The sequence below is a fragment of the Anolis carolinensis genome, chromosome 2 (assembly GCF_035594765.1).
Source record: "Anolis carolinensis isolate JA03-04 chromosome 2, rAnoCar3.1.pri, whole genome shotgun sequence".
NCBI lineage: Eukaryota > Metazoa > Chordata > Lepidosauria > Squamata > Dactyloidae > Anolis > Anolis carolinensis.
In genome coordinates, this window is record NC_085842.1 from 17221103 (window position 1) to 17240977 (window position 19875).

General features: G+C 43.8%; 1 protein-coding gene across 5 annotated transcripts; it reads left to right on the forward strand.

Moving 5' to 3' along the window:
* Positions 1–1064: 1064 nt before the first annotated feature.
* Positions 1065–9456, forward strand: LOC103280102 (zinc finger and SCAN domain-containing protein 2). Of its 5 annotated transcripts, none has more exons than XM_062973297.1 (6): positions 1065–1196; positions 4519–5035; positions 5826–5922; positions 6356–6435; positions 6651–6771; positions 8166–9456. In XM_062973297.1, exons 2-6 carry the CDS (start codon positions 4622–4624, stop codon positions 8942–8944), a joined length of 1491 nt encoding a protein of 496 aa, XP_062829367.1. In that variant the 5' UTR covers positions 1065–1196; positions 4519–4621; the 3' UTR covers positions 8945–9456. The 5 variants fall into 5 exon arrangements, with proteins under 5 accessions (XP_062829367.1, XP_062829370.1, XP_062829368.1 ...); XM_062973300.1 differs by having other exon boundaries at positions 1101–1271; XM_062973298.1 differs by having other exon boundaries at positions 1111–1196; positions 4163–5035.
* Positions 9457–19875: the final 10419 nt, after the last annotated feature.

Below are 19875 nucleotides of genomic sequence, written 5' to 3' on the forward strand. Positions count from 1 at the left end.
CAGCTGAGGATATGATCAATGGTTTCGTCAGCTTCCTTGCACAGTCTGCATTTTGGGTCATCAGCTGATTTTTCGATCTTGGCCTTAATTGCATTTGTTGTTATTATTATTTTATTATGACACAGCAAACAAGATAGATATGCTGGATTTCGTTTTACAAAATCACAAGTCGAACACTTCCCAAGTGTCTATGACTGTGTGATGTATTTTCGGATGATGCGTGCAGATCCCAGCAGGGTGGCCTTTTGCAGTTGGCAGATCGTGATTTTGTCAATGTCTATTGTTTCCAAATGCCGGCTGAGATCTTTTGGCACGGCACCCAATGTGCCGATCACCACCGGGACCACCTGCACTGGTTTCTGCCATAGTCTTTGAAGTTCAATCTTGAGGTCCTGATAGCGGCTGAGTTTTTCCTGTTGTTTTTCGTCAATGCGACTGTCACCTGGGATGATCAGCTGATTTTTCGATCTTGGCCTTAATTGCATTTGTTGTTATTATTATTATTCCCCCAGGCTAGGATGCGAGGCTGGGAAGGCCATTTAAGGCCATTGAGGTGACACTGGCCTCCCAGACAAGAGTTCTTCTCCTCCACCCAGGAACTTCCACAGATACATAAATCTTCCTTGCTTAGTTTCTCCATACCTCACAGCCTCTGAGGATGCCTGCCATAGATGTGGGCGAAACGTCAGGAGAGAATGCGTCTGGAACATGGCCATACAGCCCGGAAAACATACAACAAACCCTGTGGTCCCGGCCATGAAAGCCTTCGACAACACGATTTCAGGAAGGCCAGGCATGTTCCTTCCTCTCCCCCCGCCCCCTTCCCGTCCCAAAGAGGCTTCCTGAGGAACAGAGAACAAGATTCCTAGAGGGGAAGAAACAAGGAAGGAAGGGCCTCCTACAAGACGGCATCCCGCTCTTTCCGGCCAGTGGCGAGCGAGCGCGTCGCTTCCTAGAGGGGCACCGGAACAGGCTTCAGGGGGTCCTCTCAAGGGGGGAAACGGAGTGCCACTTCCGGGAGGGAGCCAGTCGTCCGAGGGAAGGAGCTGCGAGTGGGCCTCTTCACTTTTCTGTCCCGGAGAGAGAGGGAGGGAGGGAGGGAGGGAGGGAGGGGGTTTCTTTTGCCCCCTTGTGTTTCCGAGCAGAGGGAGCAGGGCCTCTTCCAGTCAGGCTCAGGCAGCAGAGGCTGGGAGGCGGTAAGGACGGAGACTCGCAGTCCCTTGATTTATTTATTTTCTTTGGAAACATTTTTATTAAAGATTTTTACAGAGGTAAATATAAAAGGATATAGGGAGAGGGGATAGGGGTATGGATAAAAGTACAGAACTATCTTACTTAGGCGATCCCTCGTAGGCCGAGGATGATGGTTCTCCATTTGTGGGGTCTTGGGTGTGTGTTCTTAGGTGGCTGAAGAGACCTATTCTTGACCCGCATATTCTCACGCATTGAGGACATCGGTTTCCAGGTGGAAGGTGGTCCCGGTCAGGGTTGACTTGACAGGCCTTCCTCTTGGCACGTTTCTCCCTTAAGCCCTCCACTCGCGCCTCTTCGAACTCCGCAGCACTGCTGGTCACAGCTGACCTCCAATTGGAGCGCTCAAGGGCCAGGGCTTCCCAGTTGTCAGTGGCTATGCCACAGATTTTAAGGTTGGCTTTAAGCCCATCTTTCAATCTCTTTTCCTGCCCACCGACATTACGTTTCCTGTTCTTGAGTTCGGAGTAGAGCAACTGCTTTGGGAGACGGTGATCGGGCATTCGGACAACGTGGCCAGTCCAGCGGAGTTGATGGTGTAGGAGCATCGCTTCAATGCTGGTGGTCTTTGCTTCCTCAAGCACACTGACATTTGTCCGCCTGTCTTCCCAAGAGATTTGCAGGATTTTTCGGAGGCAACGCTGATGGAAATGCGCCAGGAGTTGAGTGTGATGTCTGTAGACCATCCACATTTCACAGGCGTACAGCAGGGTTGGGAGGACAATGGCTTTGTAAACAAGCACCTTGGTCTCTCTATGGATGTCCCGGTCATCAAACACTCGCTGCTTCATTTGGAAAAATGCTGCACTCACAGAGCTCAGGCGGTGTTGTATTTCAGTGTCAATGTTGACTTTTGTGGAGAGGTGGCTGCCAAGGTAGCGGAAATGGTCAACATTTTCTAATGTTACACCGTTAAGCTGTATTCCTGGCTTTGCAGAGGGATTAGCTGGTGCCTGTTGGAAGAGCACTTTGGTTTTCTCGATGTTCAATGAGAGGCTGAGTTTCTCGTATGCTTCTGCGAAGGTGTTTAGAGTGGCTCGTAGGTCTTCTTCTGAATGTGCACAGACTACGTAGTCTGTACAGAAATATCAGGTTACACAGGGTTAGAATAAAAATAATAGAAATTTAAAAAGAGAGAAATATATATAAGAGAAAAAAAAGGGGGGGGAAAGAGAGTAAGAAGGGGAAATTGTTACTTCCATTCTTCTACTTTGCATTTCACTTAATTCTTAAACTAACTGTTTGATGTCTTGGTCTCTTCTTCCTTTCTTGTCCCAAATTCCGGATCTTTCATTTTTTGGTTTCTAATAATAATTTGTTTATATTGTCTCTTATTTCTATATTTTCATGTATTCCATCAAGGGTCGCCAGTCCATAGGTGTAAATGGCCTCCTTGTATGTCTCTTCATTAAAAATGTTAGCCTGTCCATGTCCATAATCACCATGACTTTTTCTAACTATTGATTCATCTTTAAGTGGAACTTCTTCCATTTCCCAATATCTGGCGTAGACCATCCCTGCTGCTGTAGTCAAAAATACAAAGAGAATGTCTTTGTTTGTGTCTTAGTCGATGTCTGGATCTGTCAAACTCAGTAAAAATATTCAGGCTTCATTTGAATTTGGATTAGGATTTTTTGGCATATTTCCTGTATCATTTTCCAATAACTGGTTGCTTTTTTTTTACAAGTCCACCTTGATTTATTTATTCAGCGAAGGAGGAAGCAAGGGGCTCTGGAGGGCCCCTGCGGCCAGGCAAGGGCTCCTTGCCCTCCCTGCCTCCTCCTCCTCCTCCTTCAGAGGCTGCCTCCCCAGCCTCCCAGCCTCCTTCTCATTGGCCTCCTTGCCCCCTTCACCTCCTTGGCCTCAATGCTTCCTATTGGAGTTCAACTCCACATGGCCCAAGTCTCAAGTCCTCAATGAGGAATAGTTTAGTTAGTTTAGTATAGGCTAAGGCATTGGTTCTCAACCTGTGGGTCCCCAGGGTACTAGAATACCCAGGACCCCAGGTATTTTGGCCTACAACTCCCAGAAATCCCAGCCAGTTTACCAGTGGTTAGGATTTCTGGGAGTTGAAGGCCAAAGCATCTAGGGACCCACAGGTTGAGAACCACTTTTATTTTTATTTCATATCAAAAGCATTGCATAAATTAGTATAAAACTGATAAAAATAGAAGGAGCACAAGTGGCTAAACATATTTTGACCAGAAACAGGCAACAGCGATCATATTGTCTGTAGCCTCAAACAATTCTTCCTCTGTACATGAGGCCGGACACTGCGGAAAAGCATACAGATACGGAAGGCATGATCATCAAGTTTGCAGATGACACCAAATTGGGAAGGAGAGCCAATACTCCCTTCCTCCATGTCTCCTATATGACAGTTGGGAATGTATCTGTTTCTTCTCTTCTCTCTGTTTCTACTCTCATTCTGATTGGTTGTGTAAAATTGGTATTTTTTTCTGCTGCAAAACTTTTTTAAAACCTGACTTCTGTTTCTCACATCTTAGTATGGAGAGTTTGTGCTGTGTAGAGATGTAATGCTTGGATGATTTTTCCCTTTCTTTGGAACTTTAGAAGAGATGGGTGTTAGAGTAGCTCAAACCCAGTTATTTGCCTATTAAGAAATGCAGTTATTATTTATTGATGTAAATAAACCTTTTGTGATTTTTGAAGACAGGACTCTGTATCTTTGCCTGTCTAAGCTCTAAATTCTTGATAGCCACATCACATGGCACCTGATGCTTTGCTTGCTGATGAGCTGAATGCTCAACTTTTATATCCTGTTCAATTTTCGGATGCTCTAATATATTTTAGGATAGTTTTCCTTAACACCTCCTTCTTCTCCTCCTTATTTTTGGTCTCCCTGCCTCCTCCTACTTCCCGGCTGCCTGTGCCTCTGCCTCTCTCACAGGAATCAGGAAGAGCAGCCCCCTTGGCCTCATACAGTGGAAGGCCTTCCATGGGAGCTGTGGGAGCTGAAGTGCATGGGATAGGCTGCAGTAGCAGAGACCCCACCACCTGCCTCCAGAGAACCTGGCTGGAAAATGATTTGGAGGGATTCACAATTCAAGAAAGAGATAGCAAAGGACCAAGCAATGGTGAAGAACCTGGGTAACAGTTTTGGTCTTTGGGAATGAGAGGATTCCCCACCTCTTTAAATCTTTTCTCTCCAAATCAACAAGCCAGTCAGCAATTCAAATTTCATAGCAAAATATTATCTTCCTCAAGAGTATTAATGTGAGCTCATTCCTCTTGTTTTGTTTGCAGGCCCCATCAGTTCTCCCAGCCCTTCCACTTTGAATGTCAATTGAGGGAAGAGGTGGACATATCTTCATCCAGTTTGGAGGCAGCCTAGAAGCGAAGAACCAAGATGGAAGGACAAGAGCCAACTGCCACCCAGTTAGAAGTATTTCCTTCTGCTGTTGAGGCAGAGAACAATAGAGCACCCTGGGGGGACCCTTGGAGGAAAGACCAGGAGAGCAGCATCCTCCATTCCGACCTTCAGTGCCAGCGCTTCCGGCATTTCCGCTATGAGGAGGCCTTGGGGCCCCGGGAGGTTTGCAGCCACCTCCACTCCCTCTGCCGCCTGTGGCTGAAGCCAGAACGACACTCCAAGGCGGAGATGCTGGACCTGGTGCTCCTGGAGCAGTTCCTGGCCGTCCTTCCTGTGGAGATGGAACGCTGGGTGAGGGAATGTGGGGCAGAGACCAGTTCCCAGGCCGTGGCTTTGGCTGAAGGATTCCTCCTCAGTCAGGAAGAGGAAAGGAAGCAGGAGAAGCCACAGGTGAGAGACAGAGAGAGAGGATCATCTTGTTGTTTCAAGGCACCAAGAATAATTGTTTTGAAGGATTATGTCAAACTCTTTTAAAAACCCTCAGGCCGAGAAGATTGCATTCATTTTCAGGTAACTAATTTTAAGAATAATAGAAACAAGTTGGAATGGGTTCAGAGAAGCACTAGGAAAGGAGGACCCAGGTCTGTTCACCCTGGAAATAGACTTGAAGTGCCTTTGCATCCCCCAAGGGCTCTCACGGAGAGGAGGGGGCAGTCATCTCCATTCCCCAGGGTGGTATAACCATGGTCAATGTATAGCAAACTTATAATGCAGTGTAATGATTTGAAGTTATAGGATGGTAAACTTTGAAGATTAAAAAGAATAGATTGAGAATTCCAGTGGTGTGTATTTCAGAAGAAACAACTGACTGAACCACTTCTGAATATTCTATCCCTGAGAAACTGTATGTTATTCACAGGTAGAGATAACTCAGCAGGGAACTATAAGATTTAGGTTATTCAGCCAGAAAGCCCCTCTAGGGTTGCCCCAAATGACAACCCCAGGATTACGCAAAATACTTCTTTCATCTCAGCAGTAGCCCTTTCTCTTCAGACTGAATCCTGAAGCAGAATGCAATGCCCAAAGGAAGGCAGAATTCCCACACAAAAATCAAGGAAAGATAGAATGAAGAAAACCGGTCTTGGGTCCCAACCATAATCCAAGCAGTCTGAAACAGAAAGACAGCCCTCCCTCCTTTTCTAATCTTTCTTTTTCTTTGTGATCTGTGCTACTTGTTCAGGTGCAGAACTCTTTTCCAGATGAAACCAACCAGGCAGAGGAATCCGTTTCACACATTTGGGTCGTCCAGATTGGAGAAGGAGAATATATCGTAGTTGGTAAGGGATGGTGGTGATCCTTCTTGCTTGCTCACCTCCTCTTGAGTAGACCTGAAATGTCTGAGCTGTGAATTGAAAAAAAAATTGTGGAGACTGGGAGCTTAAAATGCTTTTGACAGGAGACAACACTTTCAAAGTTACTTGATTCCTTTGCATCTCTGAATGTTTATGGTGCTGAATGTGCTCTTGTCTACATTGGCACAAATACAGAAAATAATACAGTCAACGCTCTACATTTCCTGGGATTACGTCACATTACCCCATCAAACAAAATAGTCCAAATTAAAGATCTGGATCGCAAATCCAAGAAGGGAGTTTAAAAGAGTGCCATGGGGCAAGAGGAGAGTGGCAGGCTTCTGAGGGAAGGAACTGTTGGGCAACCTGGGAAAGGGACCGGTCTCACCCTCCCTGATGTATTTCCTCTCTTTCGCAGATAGTGAAACATGGCGAATTAATAGTAGCACAACTTTTCATGATTCCTTCTTAAGAAGACATTCTGCAGGACCAGATCAGGTAGGCAGCAGGATCCCTGGAGGGGAGGGGAAGCCGAGTCTTCTCATCCCTTGACTATTGTCCTGCCTCTAAATGAACCTCTTTCTTCTACATTCCTTCAGTCCAAGATGTTTTCAATGAATGCGTTACTCAAAGTCACAAATCCCAAATGGCCTGGTTTTTTTCCTACTTGGATGGCATTTTCTCCTCATAGATAACATTTGTTTTGTCTTCAGGTAACTTTTGAAGATGTGTCTGTGGATTTCTCAGAGGAAGAGTGGGCCCTCTTGGATACAAGCCAAAGAGCCTTGCACCAGCAGACCATGGAGGAGAATTTAGAGATTATGTCATCTGTGGGTAAGGCTCCATTATGCTTGTAATTAATCAAATCCATTTACACGCCCTAAAAATTATCCAGTATTTCAGATCTCTTCCTCGGAAGCCATGGAAAACAAGCTCATTCCAAATCCATATAGGGGCCAGCCCAAGAAGACAATTGGCACTTGGGTGAAGTTGCCACATTTGATGAATTCTAGGCAGTGGTTATTTTCCATCCAACAACCATGCTTGTGATGGTGGTGACAGTGAGACAAGGCTTCTCTTGAGTATTCTAGTACCCAGGTAGATTTGTACAAGGAGATACAAGAGTCAAATATTCTGGTCTTTGTAGGTCATAACCAGCAATTTGAATTGTGTCTGGAAACAAATTGCCAACCAGTGGAGCCGTGGCTAATAATAATAATAATAATAATAATAATAATAATAATAATAATAATAATAATACTTCTATTTCTTACCCGCCTATCCTCATGCATTCAGAGGAGACGCACTATCCTTAGCTGAAGCTAATTCTGAAGTAAAGAAAATAAAAAGCCAGGGATGCTAAAATTGGAGAAATAACATTTAATACAGTAGAGCCGGCAGAATGTTGGATAAGCGAATATGTTGGATAATAAGGAGGCATTAAGGAAAAGCCTATTAAACATCAAATTGGGTTATGATTTTACAAATTAAGCACCAAAACATCATGTTAGACAACAAATTTGACAGAAAAAGTAGTTCAATATGCAGTAATGCTACGTAGTAATTACTGTATTTACAAATTTAGCACCAAAATATCATGATGTATTGAAAACATTGACTACAAAAATGAGTTGGATAATCCAGAATGTTGGATAAGCGAGTGTTTTTTATTTGAGCAGTAGAGATCTGAGTAATAAAGCGAAATCCAAAAGACTTGTGAGTGGCCCAAGTTGTTAACTAGACACTTCAGGGAGCGAAAATAAGGAGTGACAAAACAGAGAGAATGTCAAACATCAAATCTGTGCAGCTTCAGTCAATCCTTTTTAAAATGGCAACTTTATTCTGGCTTCTAATCTGAATTTTGATGTTTGTTCGGCTGCCTGATGCCATGAGGTTAAGTTCACCTATCTTTGTGGCATGAGGCAGATCAAGGGTTTTTACCTTTCTTGTGCCAGAAATACAGGGGATTCCAGAGAAACCAGAGCTAAAGAAAGCAGCTCTATTTTCCCCATCCCTGGTTGCATTATAATTTACTTTGAGACTTATATCCTGGTGTAATATTCAGAGTAAATATAAAACAGGTTTTTTTCGGTTAATTGCCAGTGTTGGAAGGTCTTTGGGAAATGGTTGTCTCGACTAAATGCATGTTATAATTTGTATACTTTTTAACTTTAATCTAATATAATCTTTTCTTTTCAACACATGGTCACCCTTCCCTTGTTCTCAAGCCATGTCAATAGAGGAGACACCATTTAAATATTTGGAAGATGGAATGAATTTCAATAGGAAGGAAGTGCTATCCTTCTCTGAAGAAACTCACACAAGTGATAAACCATTTAAATGCTTGGAGTGTGGAAAGGACTTCCGTCAGAGGTCACACCTTGTCATCCATCAGAAAAACCACACAGGAGAAAAGCCATTTAAATGCCCAGAGTGTGGAAAGAGCTTCAGTCAGAAATCAGACCTTGTTCGTCATCAGGCAACACACACAACAGAGAGACCATTTCATTGCTTGGAGTGTGGAAAGAACTTCCGTCGGAAGGGACACCTTGTTCGTCACCAGGCAACTCACACAGGAGAAAAACTGTTTAAATGTTTGGAATGTGGAAAAGGTTTCTCTCAGAAGGCAGGCCTTGTTCAGCATCAGGCAGTTCACACAAGACAGAAGCCATTTAAATGCTTGCAGTGTGGAAAGAGCTTCAGTCACAAGAACTTCCTTCTTAGTCATCAGGCAATTCACACAGGAGTAAAGCCAAAACGCTTGCACTATGAAAAGAGCTCCAATCTCAAGAACATCCTTATTCGTCACCAGGCAACTCACACAGGAGAGAAACCATTCAAATGCCCAGAGTGCGGAAAGAGCTTCAGTCAGAACTCACACCTTGTTTGCCATCAGTCAACTCACACAGGAGAGAAGCCATTTAAATGTTTGGAATGTGAAGAGCTTCAGCCAAAAGAGAAGCTTTGTTTATCATCAGGAAACTCACATAGTATAGAGACAATTTAAATGCTTGGAGTGTTGAAAGAACTTCAGTCAGAAATCATACCTTGTTCGTCATCAGGAAAAACCAGAATATGGAAAGAGCTGCAGTTGAAATACAAGCCACCTTTTTCATTATCAACCCATATGGAAGAAATGGGGTAAAGGATTTGTTTTACATCAGAGGGGGCATGAATCGTTGTCATAGAAACACTGAGTTTAAAATCCGTGGTTTTTGGAGGAAATAATAACCTGATCAATTTTTTTTCATGAAATATCTCATTAAGCATAAGTGATAATATTTTGAGAGCTAAAGGAAGGATATTTCAGGGGTTTTTTTTACCTATTCATGCATACTGGTTATTGCAAATATTTCCTGTCCTATATATTTAAGGTTAAAAATACATTTAATTGAGAAGTTTGATGAGAAGTGTGGGAATGGGTTCGATTAATGACTGACAGCCCTGTGTTCCATGTAATTCTATGTATGTGGGACTCGGTTTTCTCTTTGAAATATCTAATAAAGCATAACTGATAAATTGTTTTCTGTCCATTCATGTGTGCTGGTTACTTCTTTCTTATCCTATCTATAATACAGTAGAGTCTCGCTTATCCAATAAGGAGGGATCCTTATAATAAGGAGGGATTAAGGAAAAGCCTATTAATCATCAAATTAGGTTATGATTTTACAAATTAAGCACCAAAACATCATGTTTAACAACAAATTTGACAGAAAAAGTAGTTCAATATGCAGCAATGATACGTAAAAGCTACTGTATTTACAAATTTAGTACCAAAACATCACAATGTATTGAAAACATTGACTACAAAAACATTCATTACTAAAAAGCAGAGTGCATTGGATAATCCAGAACGTTGGATAAGCGACATTCTTCGGTACTAATTAAACTATTATTTATTTATTAGCAACATTTATATCCTGCCCTTCTCACCCTGAAGGGGACTCAGGGCGGCTTACAAATTATATATACATACAATATATTATATAATTAACATAGTACAATATAACCATTATATATTGCTATTTTGTACTATAACAGTATAGTAAAGGTACAGGTTTTCCCCTGACATTAAGTCCAGTCGTGACTGACTCTGGGGGTTGGTGCTCATCTCCATTTCTAAGCCGAAGAGCCGGCGTTGTCTGTAGACACCTCCAAGGTCATGTGGCTGGCATGACTGCATGGAGCGCTGTATATTGTATATATAACAGTATATTGTAATATTATTAGTAGTAATACATGTAATATAAATATACAATTATAATAGTGTATTATTATATTGTATTACATCATAATATCATTATAAATATTATATGTATATACAATATATTATATTATTAGTATATTATAATATGAGTATTCTATATTATGATATTGTTGTGAGGTCCTGCCATAGATGTGAGCGAAATGTCAAGAGAGAATGCTTCTCGAACATGGCCATACAGCCCAGAAATTCAAAGCAACCCAGTGAAAGCTTCTAACAACACATATAATGTATTGTATATACATAGTGTTGATAATAGTAATAATAATAATAATAATAAATATCCTTCTTTGAAAGCTTTTAAGCAGAGGCTGAATGGCCATCTGTCAGGGGTGCTTTGAATGCAATTTTCCTGCTTCTAGGCAGGATTGGATGGCCCACGAGGTCTCTTCCAACTCTATGATTCTATGATAATATAATGTAATACAATATAATACTAATAATAATACAATATAATAATATATAATAATATAGTAATTATTATTATTACAATACTAATACAATAGTAATCCTAATATATTAAATAGATAATATATAATGATATACTGTTTCATTATTGTATATTTGTATATTGTAAGTTGTAATGTTTTTGTTTGTGAGCTGCTTTGAGTCTCAGTATGGAGAGATAAAGTGGGATATAAATAAATAAATAAATAAATAAATAAAAGTATCAGTCTATATGTGTTTGTATGTATTTTCCAACATCCAGCTTCCAGGGGATCTGGACCAGACTGGACACACAGAATGTGCACACACACCCAGGAACCACACTAGGGCCTGGTGGGGTCTGGGAGCAATGGCAGAGGGTGATGGGAGTTGTAGTCCACACATATGCACTGTTGACTCATTGATAAGGGCCCGACTCGGGATACATGCAGTGAAACCAACCCACAATGGATCTTTTCCAGACTTAACATACACTCCCAACATGACCAACTGTACATGCTAGGAGGTTAGTGGGCAACGACCCAGGATGATGGGAGTCGTAGTCCACCCACGTCCAGAGAGCATCATGAGCCCCACTGACAATGAATTTGGACCCAGCTTGCCACACATACTCATAACGACCAACTTAAAATACTGATGGGATTTAGGGCAGCTTGACAGGATTGTGGGAGCTGTAGTTCACGCACCTCCAGAGACTTGCATTATGGCCACCAGAAATACATCTGGACCAAACCTGGCTCGTACACCCATCATGACCAGCTTGAAATACTGGTGGGATTTGTGGTGGCTTAACTGAGGCTTATGGGAGTTAAGAGTTCACACACATCCAGAGACTCACATCATGTCTACCAAGGATTACATGTTTTAAGAAACACCATGTGTCTTTGGAGATTGAATACACACACACACACACCTGAAGATTTTCTATTACAGTAGAGTCTCATTATCCAAGACTCGCTTATCCAAGGTTCTGGATTATTCAATGCATTTTTGTAGTCAATGTTTTCAATATATCATGATATTTTGGTGCTAAATTCGTAAATACAGTAATTACAACATGATATTTTGGTGCTTAATTTGTAAAATCATAAGCTAATTTGATGTTTAATAGGCTTTTCTTTAATCCCTCCTTATTATCCAACATATTCGCTTATCCAAGCTTCTGCCGGCCCGTTTAGCTTGGATAAGTGAGACTCTACTGTATTATAAAATATATGGAGCCTCCGGTTATATATACTGTAATCATAAGCTGTAGTATATATAATATATGTAATATAATATAATATTATAACATTATTATTAATATATATAATACTAGCTGTGCCCGGCCACGCATTGCTGTGGCCAAGTCTGGTGGTATGGGAAATAAAGTATTGAGGAATTGGTGGTAGTTAAGGTAAAGGGTAAAGGTTTTCTCCTGACATTAAGTCCATTATAAATGGATTATATAGCTGTGTGGAAGGGCCTTGAGTCTACACTGCCTGTTCCGTCCCCCAGGACGATGGTTTGCCTTACCTATTGGTCGTTTGTTTGTTTTCCCTCCTTTACATTTTGTTTGAGCCTCTGGCTGCAAAAGCCTAGGAAAAATGGCTTGGAATCTGCAAGAGCTGGCTGCAGTTTTCTTTGCAGTGATTGGTCAAAGAATGCAACATCTTAGGACCGCCCTTTTTACCAGGGTCTAGTCTCCATTTTAGAGTTTCATTCTGGCTATAGTCTTCCAACGTGCTGGAGCTGTGCAAGGCTAACTGGGACAAATCATCCTCAAAACCAGGCCAATCTAAGCCTATCCAAATTAGATAAGTATTGAATTATATTGATCTGGAATAGGAAATCTAGTTAGAGGAGCAGGGCTATTCTGTCGCTTCTAGAACTAATCTTTGCTGTAAAGATAGGGAAGGAAAGAGTTTCTCCTTCTAATATAGGCAGCGTGATTAGGGTATAGTGGTTTTATAATCACCTTTGCTTTCTGGAACCAGGGATAATTCTGTACCTAAAACCTATAGAAATTTGTTTCATTTTCTGCAACTTTAAGATCTGTGCCAGGTTTACAACCTTGTATGAATAAACATCCTTTTTTGAAGTTATCCAGACTCAGTCGTTCAATATCTATAGGACAGCTTATAGGGATTTGCAGTTCGCCCGGATAAAGGACAGCACGTTTCAGTTTTATAGTTTTTTATTGTCCGGCGGACGGCACAGTTTTGAGGTAGATCAGCGGTTTTTCCGCTTCAGCTAGCTTGCACGGCTTTATAGTTTTTTATAGTTTAGGAAGTTTAGTTTAGGCCGCGGCTTTTCCGCCTGAGCTCAGTCTGCATACCTAAAGACTCTACCAGCGTCTGAGGCAGTGGAGCCCGCTCTCAGACCTGAAGGAGTCAAATAGTGGGGCTCTATTTCCTTGCTATTTGGCTCGCGTGTGCGCACGTGGCCCAGTGGCTTTCTGGGTTTGCACAGGCTGTGCAGTTCCCAGCAACGTCCAGGGCTCCCTCGGCGGTAGACCTCGAGCCGCGGAGCACCAGCGACAGTTCTTTGGCTGGCTCTGAGGCGTGAAGCCCACCAGAACCAGGCTAGAACCTGGACAGGCCTGGCAACGCTGCTGCGAGTTCGGCCGGAGCACTCGGCCGGCTTCGACCTACCTCATCGTCCTGCGGTGGTGACCTGCCTCATCGTCCTGCGGTGGTGACCTGCCTCATCGCCTGGCGGTGGTGACCTGCCTCATCGTCCTGCGGTGGTGACCTGCCTCATCGTCCTGCGGTGGTGACCTGCCTCATCGTCCTGCGGTGGTGACCTGCTTCATCGTCCTGCGGTGGTGACCTCCCTTCACAGCGGGGAGGAGACGTCTTTTCTCTCCTCCTTTCCAAAGCCAGCCTCGGTGCTCCTTCGGCGGCAGGCCTCGAGCCGCAGAGCACGAGGTGCTTGAAAATTTGGCGAAGTCGCCATTTTGGCAGTTTACGTCACTCGGGCAAGGGAGGTATCAAGTGGCAAGTTGCTGTCAGTTGGCATTTTGCAGCTTGCCCACTAAAATCTGGCGCCAAAGGTCACAATCTTTGTAAAGTATAGTTACTTAGTGATATATATTGCTATGGTTAAGTGTTGTGCATTGTATTATATATTGCATTTGCTTTTATTGTAAATTTACTTGCTGGTATGTTGTATTTGCTTTTGTTGTAAATTTACTTGCTATTAAGAATACATAATGTCTATGCAATTTCAAGATGATACAGATGGTATACCTCCTTCTGAGGCTGAAAGTAGGAATGAAAGGCCCCAAAGGATAAAGCACCCTTCAGCCAAGATGCTAGCCCATCTAATAGATGAAAAGGAGCTCCTCCATGTGAGGTTAGGTTCGGCATGGGAGCGAATTGTAACATTAATGGACAGAATTGAGAGCTTGGGTATTACAAGGGTGCCATCCATATTACAGACAGACCTTGAAGAGACCTTCGGTATTTGGAGGGGTTTGGTGTCTAAGATAGTCCAGGTCCTCGAGCGCATTAACGCCAAGGATTCAGAGTTAGAAATAGTGAGTGTCTTAGCTGACACTAATGAGAAAGAAAATAAGGTGAGGGCAATTCTAGATGCCTTGGAATTTAGTTCTCCATCTGTTAATCTAAGGTCTGAGCCAAAAGGAAATCAGTCTTCCTCATGCAGCCATGAGACCAATCTTTTAAAATCACCTGCTGTGGCACTTAGTCTTAAGTCCAACCGCTCTAGCCAGGTATCTAAGCTAAGGGAGTGTGCATCATCTAAACATAGCCACTCTAGCAAGTCTTCTGCTGCTGGGAGTGCCATCTCTTCCCTAGCTGCCTTGCACATTAAGGAGGCTGCACGTTTAGAGCTAAAGAGCAAGGTAGCGGGGGCGGAGGCTGATGCTAAGGCAGCTGATCTCACCCTTCCCTTTAAAGAAGAAGAGCAACGACTGCAAATAGAACAGGCCCGTAGACAAAGCGAAATGCAAATAGAACAGGCCCGTAGACAAAGCGAAATGCAAATGGAACAGGCCCAAAGGCAAGGTGAAATAGAAATGCTTAGAATAAGGATGGATGCTACTGCCAAAAAGGTAAGGGCTGAGACTTTGGCCAAGGCCCTAATTGAGCCACTCACAGAAGAAAATGTAAGTCAGTTGCCGAAGCAGGACCCTTCTTCCAAGGTGCTTGTGCATCTTAATAGCTTAAACAGCCAGTTTTCGGATGAGGAACAGGAAGACTTCTCTCCTTACCCAGAGCAGGGCCCCAAAGTCACTTTTGAGTTTCCTGCAGAGCAGAGCGTCATAGCGGGGAGCTCACCCTTGCCCGAGCTACCTGTGCCTCCTGCTAAATCCCTAGGTCAGTCAATCAGGGCCTCAAGGCCAAGTGCTAGTTGGCCCTTACAGACAGCTGCACAGGGAGCCACCGATTCGTCAGTGGTCGATGTCATCCCTCCAAGAGGCCAAAGGTTGACGCAAGGTGCACGGTGGGAGTCCACTCCACAACAGCAAACTCCTCAATTGTTCCCTTCGACGCCAGAGTCCCAGCTTGTCTCCATCATCAGAAGCCCCAGAAGAGATCTTAAGGACAAGGGTGTCGAAAAGTTTTCGGACAAGCCTGAGGAATTTCTTCTCTGGAAGGCCACCTTCCAGAGAGCAATCAGAGACTTAAAGTTATTGCCTGAGGAAGAACTGACTCTTCTGGCTGCATGGTTGGGCCCAGCCTCATCCTCACAAGTTAAGAAGATCTACGCAGCCCACGTAGCCGATCCCGACAAAGCCCTGGAAAAGGCCTGGGCCAGGTTGCAGCAGAGGTATGGGGCCAGCACAGAGATTGAAGCATCTCTTATGGACAAGCTCCAAAGGTTCCCAGCTTTGAAACTCAAAGACTTCAAACTCTTGTGGGACCTTAGCGATCTCCTTACGGAATTAGAGTCGGCCAAGGAGAATCCAGAACTGCCCGGTTTGAAGTGCCTCGATCAGCACCTGTCCCAGAGGCAGATCTTGACCAAGCTGCCCTTCACTTTGCAAGAACGCTGGGGACAGGAGGTCTTCAACTACAAGGAGGCCCACTCCCAGGCATACCCTCCATTTTCTCATTTGGTCCAGTTCATCACCAGGGCAGCCAGAGAAAGGAATGATCCGCAGACGGGCCTCCCCACCTTATACCAAGGGACCCATCCAGGGAAGGCATCTGAAGTGGACAAGAAACCACCTAGAGAGGCCAATAGACCTGTCAGCGTAAAGGCAGTCGAAACTCAACACAAGACTGATGAACCCAGGTCGGAGGTAAAAGAGTTGCTTTGCCCTATCCACCAAAAGCCTCACAGCTTGGCCAACTGCAGGGAGTTTAGTAGAAAGTCATACAAAGAGAGGCAACAGCTAGTTCAAAAGCAGGGAATCTGCTTTAGATGCTGTGGAGCAACTCCACACTTTGCGTCCAACTGCAAAGAAAACGTCAAGTGTGAGAAATGCAACAGCCTCAAGCATTGCACCGCAATGCACAACTCCAGTGTCATCTCCCACCCCAAAGGGAACGTTTCACCAAAAGAAAAGTCAGCAGTCGAAGACACCGACAAGCCAGTCGTACCAGAGATGCAGGTGGAGGTTTCAGCAGTCGCCTGTACAGAGCTGTGTTCTGACTCGCACCAGTACAGAGTTTGTCATCCTATCTGCCTAGCGGATGTATATCCAGCCAAGAGCCCTTGGCTTAGAAAGAGACTTTACGTGGCTTTGGATTCACAAAGCGACGCCTCCCTGGCGACTCCAGAGTTTTTCCAACTGTTTGACATAAAAACCCAGACGGTCGACTACACCATGTCCACCTGTGTAGGGAAGAAGAAGTTGCAGGGTCGCATAGCATCCGGCTTTGTTGTCTCCTCTTGTGACCAGAAGAGACTGTTCGAGTTACCAGACCTCATTGAGTGTTCCTCCATCCCTCGGAACAAAAAACAAATTGTAACTAGAGAAGTTGTGGAGGCTCATCCACATTTGCGACGATTAAAGAATGCCATACCTGCTTTCCGTCCAGATGTGGACATTGCCCTTCTGCTTGGTGCGGACTGTCCGAACTTGTTCTATGTGAACGACCAAGTTAAGGGACCTCCAGGGGCGCCCATTGCTCAGCTGCTACCACTAGGCTGGACAGTTACAGGCCCAGTGTGCATAAACAAGATGCACCCACCATCGTCGTTGGACTCCAATCAAGCACAGGTGCTTAAAGGTGGACGTCCTACACTTGTGCGCAGTTGCCTAAGTCACATCTCAGTCTACTGCCAAGCAATAACTCCAGAGTATTCCTCCATTTTCAAAGTCTCTGAGAGAGACGAAGCCACAGCGCTCTCGAAAGATGAGCAAAGGTTTTCGGACATTATGAATGCTCAAGTCTCACGAAGTGCAGAGGTGAAAGCCTGCAAATCAACCACAGAAATCAAGATGGGCCAAAGATCTTGCCTGGAACCACACCGTTTTGAACGTTTTTCGGAGTGGCACAGTCTTCTTAGAGCAGTAGCTAGGCTTATACATCGTTTAGCTTGCAAAGATAGTGAGCCTTTACAGGTCCAGGATATGATAAAGGCTAAGAGCGTCATATTCAAGTCAGTGCAGAGATCTGCTTTCAAGCAGGAAATAGCTAGGCTAGAGCAAGGGCTCAACATCCCTAATCAAAGTCTTCTAAATGAGTTAAACCCATTTCTAGACAAGGAGGGTATTTTGAGAGTTGGAGGAAGGTTAGCCAAAGCTAAACTCAAGGCGTGCATAAAAAACCCCATCATCATACCCCCTAATAGTCACACTGCATTGCTGCTCGTTCGGCATCACCATGAAAGGATCCATCATCAGGGTAGAACTCTAACTGAGGCAGCCCTTAGAAATGAAGGTCTGTGGGTAGTTAATGCCAAAAGGTTGGTCAACAGTTGTATTTTCAAATGTGTTAAATGCAGGCGCCTTAGGCGAAACTGTCAAAGTCAGTTGATGGCAGAACTACCTCAGGATAGGACTTTGACAGACCCACCCTTTTCCCATGTGGGAATCGATGTGTTTGGTCCTTGGGAGGTTGTCACTAGGAAAACCAGGGGTGGTGTTGTAAATAACAAGAGGTGGGCAGTTTTGTTTACTTGTTTAGTAATACGAGCTGTCCATATAGAAGTCATAGAAGGGATGGACACTTCATCATTTTTAAACGCATTAAAAAGGTTCATAGCCCTCAGAGGGCCAATTAAGTCAATTCGGTCGGACTGTGGCACCAATTTTGTAGGTGCGACCAAAGAACTCAATTGTGTGTCTAGGTTTGGGAGAGACCCAAAGGTTCAGAACTTTACGAATACTGAACAAATTATGTGGACTTTCAATGTTCCTCACGCCTCCCACATGGGTGGTGTTTGGGAGAGGATGATTGGTATTAGTCGCAAAATCCTTAATGCCATGCTTTTGAGTCATAGGTCATTGACGCATGATGTTTTGGTGACACTTATGGCGGAAGTTACCGCAATTATCAACAACCGGCCGCTGGTTCCCCTTACCAGTGACCCTGAGAACTTACAACCACTGACTCCTGCACTTATTTTGACACAAAAGGTGCCAGGATGGAAGGACGTCATGTTGCCAGTTCCGGACGGAACTCACCGTGCCCTGTGGAAACAGGTGCAGTCCTTGGCCAACCACTTTTGGAAAAGGTGGAAAGCTGAGTACTTAAGCCAGCTTCAAGCTAGAAGAATCTGGCAAAGCCCACAGGACAACATTGAGGTTAACAACGTTGTGTTGTTAAAGGACAAAGACTTGCCCCGCCATGCGTGGCCCATGGGCATTGTATTAAAGACCTTTCCTTGCCCGGACGGTAAGGTCAGGAAAGTTCAATTAAAGACTTGCAACAGAGGCAAAGTGTCCATTTTGGACAGACCAATTAGTGACCTCGTGTTGCTTATTGGAGATGTTTAAAGTTCTAGTGTTTGTATTGTTGTGTATACAAAGGTGTTTGTATGTTTTTGATTGGTAAATTCCCATATCCTGGGAATTTAGCGGGGAGTGTTCCGTCCCCCAGGACGATGGTTTGCCTTACCTATTGGTCGTTTGTTTGTTTTCCCTCCTTTACATTTTGTTTGAGCCTCTGGCTGCAAAAGCCTAGGAAAAATGGCTTGGAATCTGCAAGAGCTGGCTGCAGTTTTCTTTGCAGTGATTGGTCAAAGAATGCAACATCTTAGGACCGCCCTTTTTACCAGGGTCTAGTCTCCATTTTAGAGTTTCATTCTGGCTATAGTCTTCCAACGTGCTGGAGCTGTGCAAGGCTAACTGGGACAAATCATCCTCAAAACCAGGCCAATCTAAGCCTATCCAAATTAGATAAGTATTGAATTATATTGATCTGGAATAGGAAATCTAGTTAGAGGAGCAGGGCTATTCTGTCGCTTCTAGAACTAATCTTTGCTGTAAAGATAGGGAAGGAAAGAGTTTCTCCTTCTAATATAGGCAGCGTGATTAGGGTATAGTGGTTTTATAATCACCTTTGCTTTCTGGAACCAGGGATAATTCTGTACCTAAAACCTATAGAAATTTGTTTCATTTTCTGCAACTTTAAGATCTGTGCCAGGTTTACAACCTTGTATGAATAAACATCCTTTTTTGAAGTTATCCAGACTCAGTCGTTCAATATCTATAGGACAGCTTATAGGGATTTGCAGTTCGCCCGGATAAAGGACAGCACGTTTCAGTTTTATAGTTTTTTATTGTCCGGTGGACGGCACACTGCCATATAATCCAGTTCAAATCAGATAATCTGTATTTTATAGGCAGTGTGGAAGAGGCCTAAGTGAGGCCTAACTCTGCCTGTCCCCTGGACTGAGTGGGTTGCTAGGAGACCAAGTGGGCGGAGCTTAGCCTTCTAACTGGCAGCAATTGGATAAAAACAATTCTTCCTCTCCCTCTAATTAGGACTTAATTTTTCTTTTCTTTTTGTTGTATGAACGTAGAGGCATGGATGAGGGGTTGTGCTGCCAAGTTTAGTGTTTCTGGGATGTGCAGTTTTGTTGTTTTGTCCTAGGCCGAAATTTCATAACCCTTTTATATAGATAGATTACTAAAAAGAGATTGAGGAATGATGCACTGCTTGGGCTTGATTGCTTCTTGCCTGCCTCTTAAGGGTTAAAGTGATTGAGAGGGATTCCTAGAAGGAAAGAAGGAAGTGCTCCCCACAGCGGAAGCCCCGCCCCTACTCGCTAGTGACTGCTTTATTCCCTTCCTAGAGAGGCCCTAGCCATTCGTTTCCGGTTAT

What these genes read in the sequence shown, in the direction of transcription:
- LOC103280102 (XM_062973297.1), top strand. Translation starts at nt 4,622, where the DNA reads ATGGAAGGACAAGAGCCAACTGCCACCCAGTTAGAAGTATTTCCTTCT. An exon ending in AGGAGAATATATCGTAGTTG is followed by an intron (nt 5,923 to 6,355) that starts GTAAGGGATGGT and finishes TCTCTTTCGCAG; the next exon opens with ATAGTGAAACATGGCGAATT. An exon ending in AGAGATTATGTCATCTGTGG is followed by an intron (nt 6,772 to 8,165) that starts GTAAGGCTCCAT and finishes CTTGTTCTCAAG; the next exon opens with CCATGTCAATAGAGGAGACA.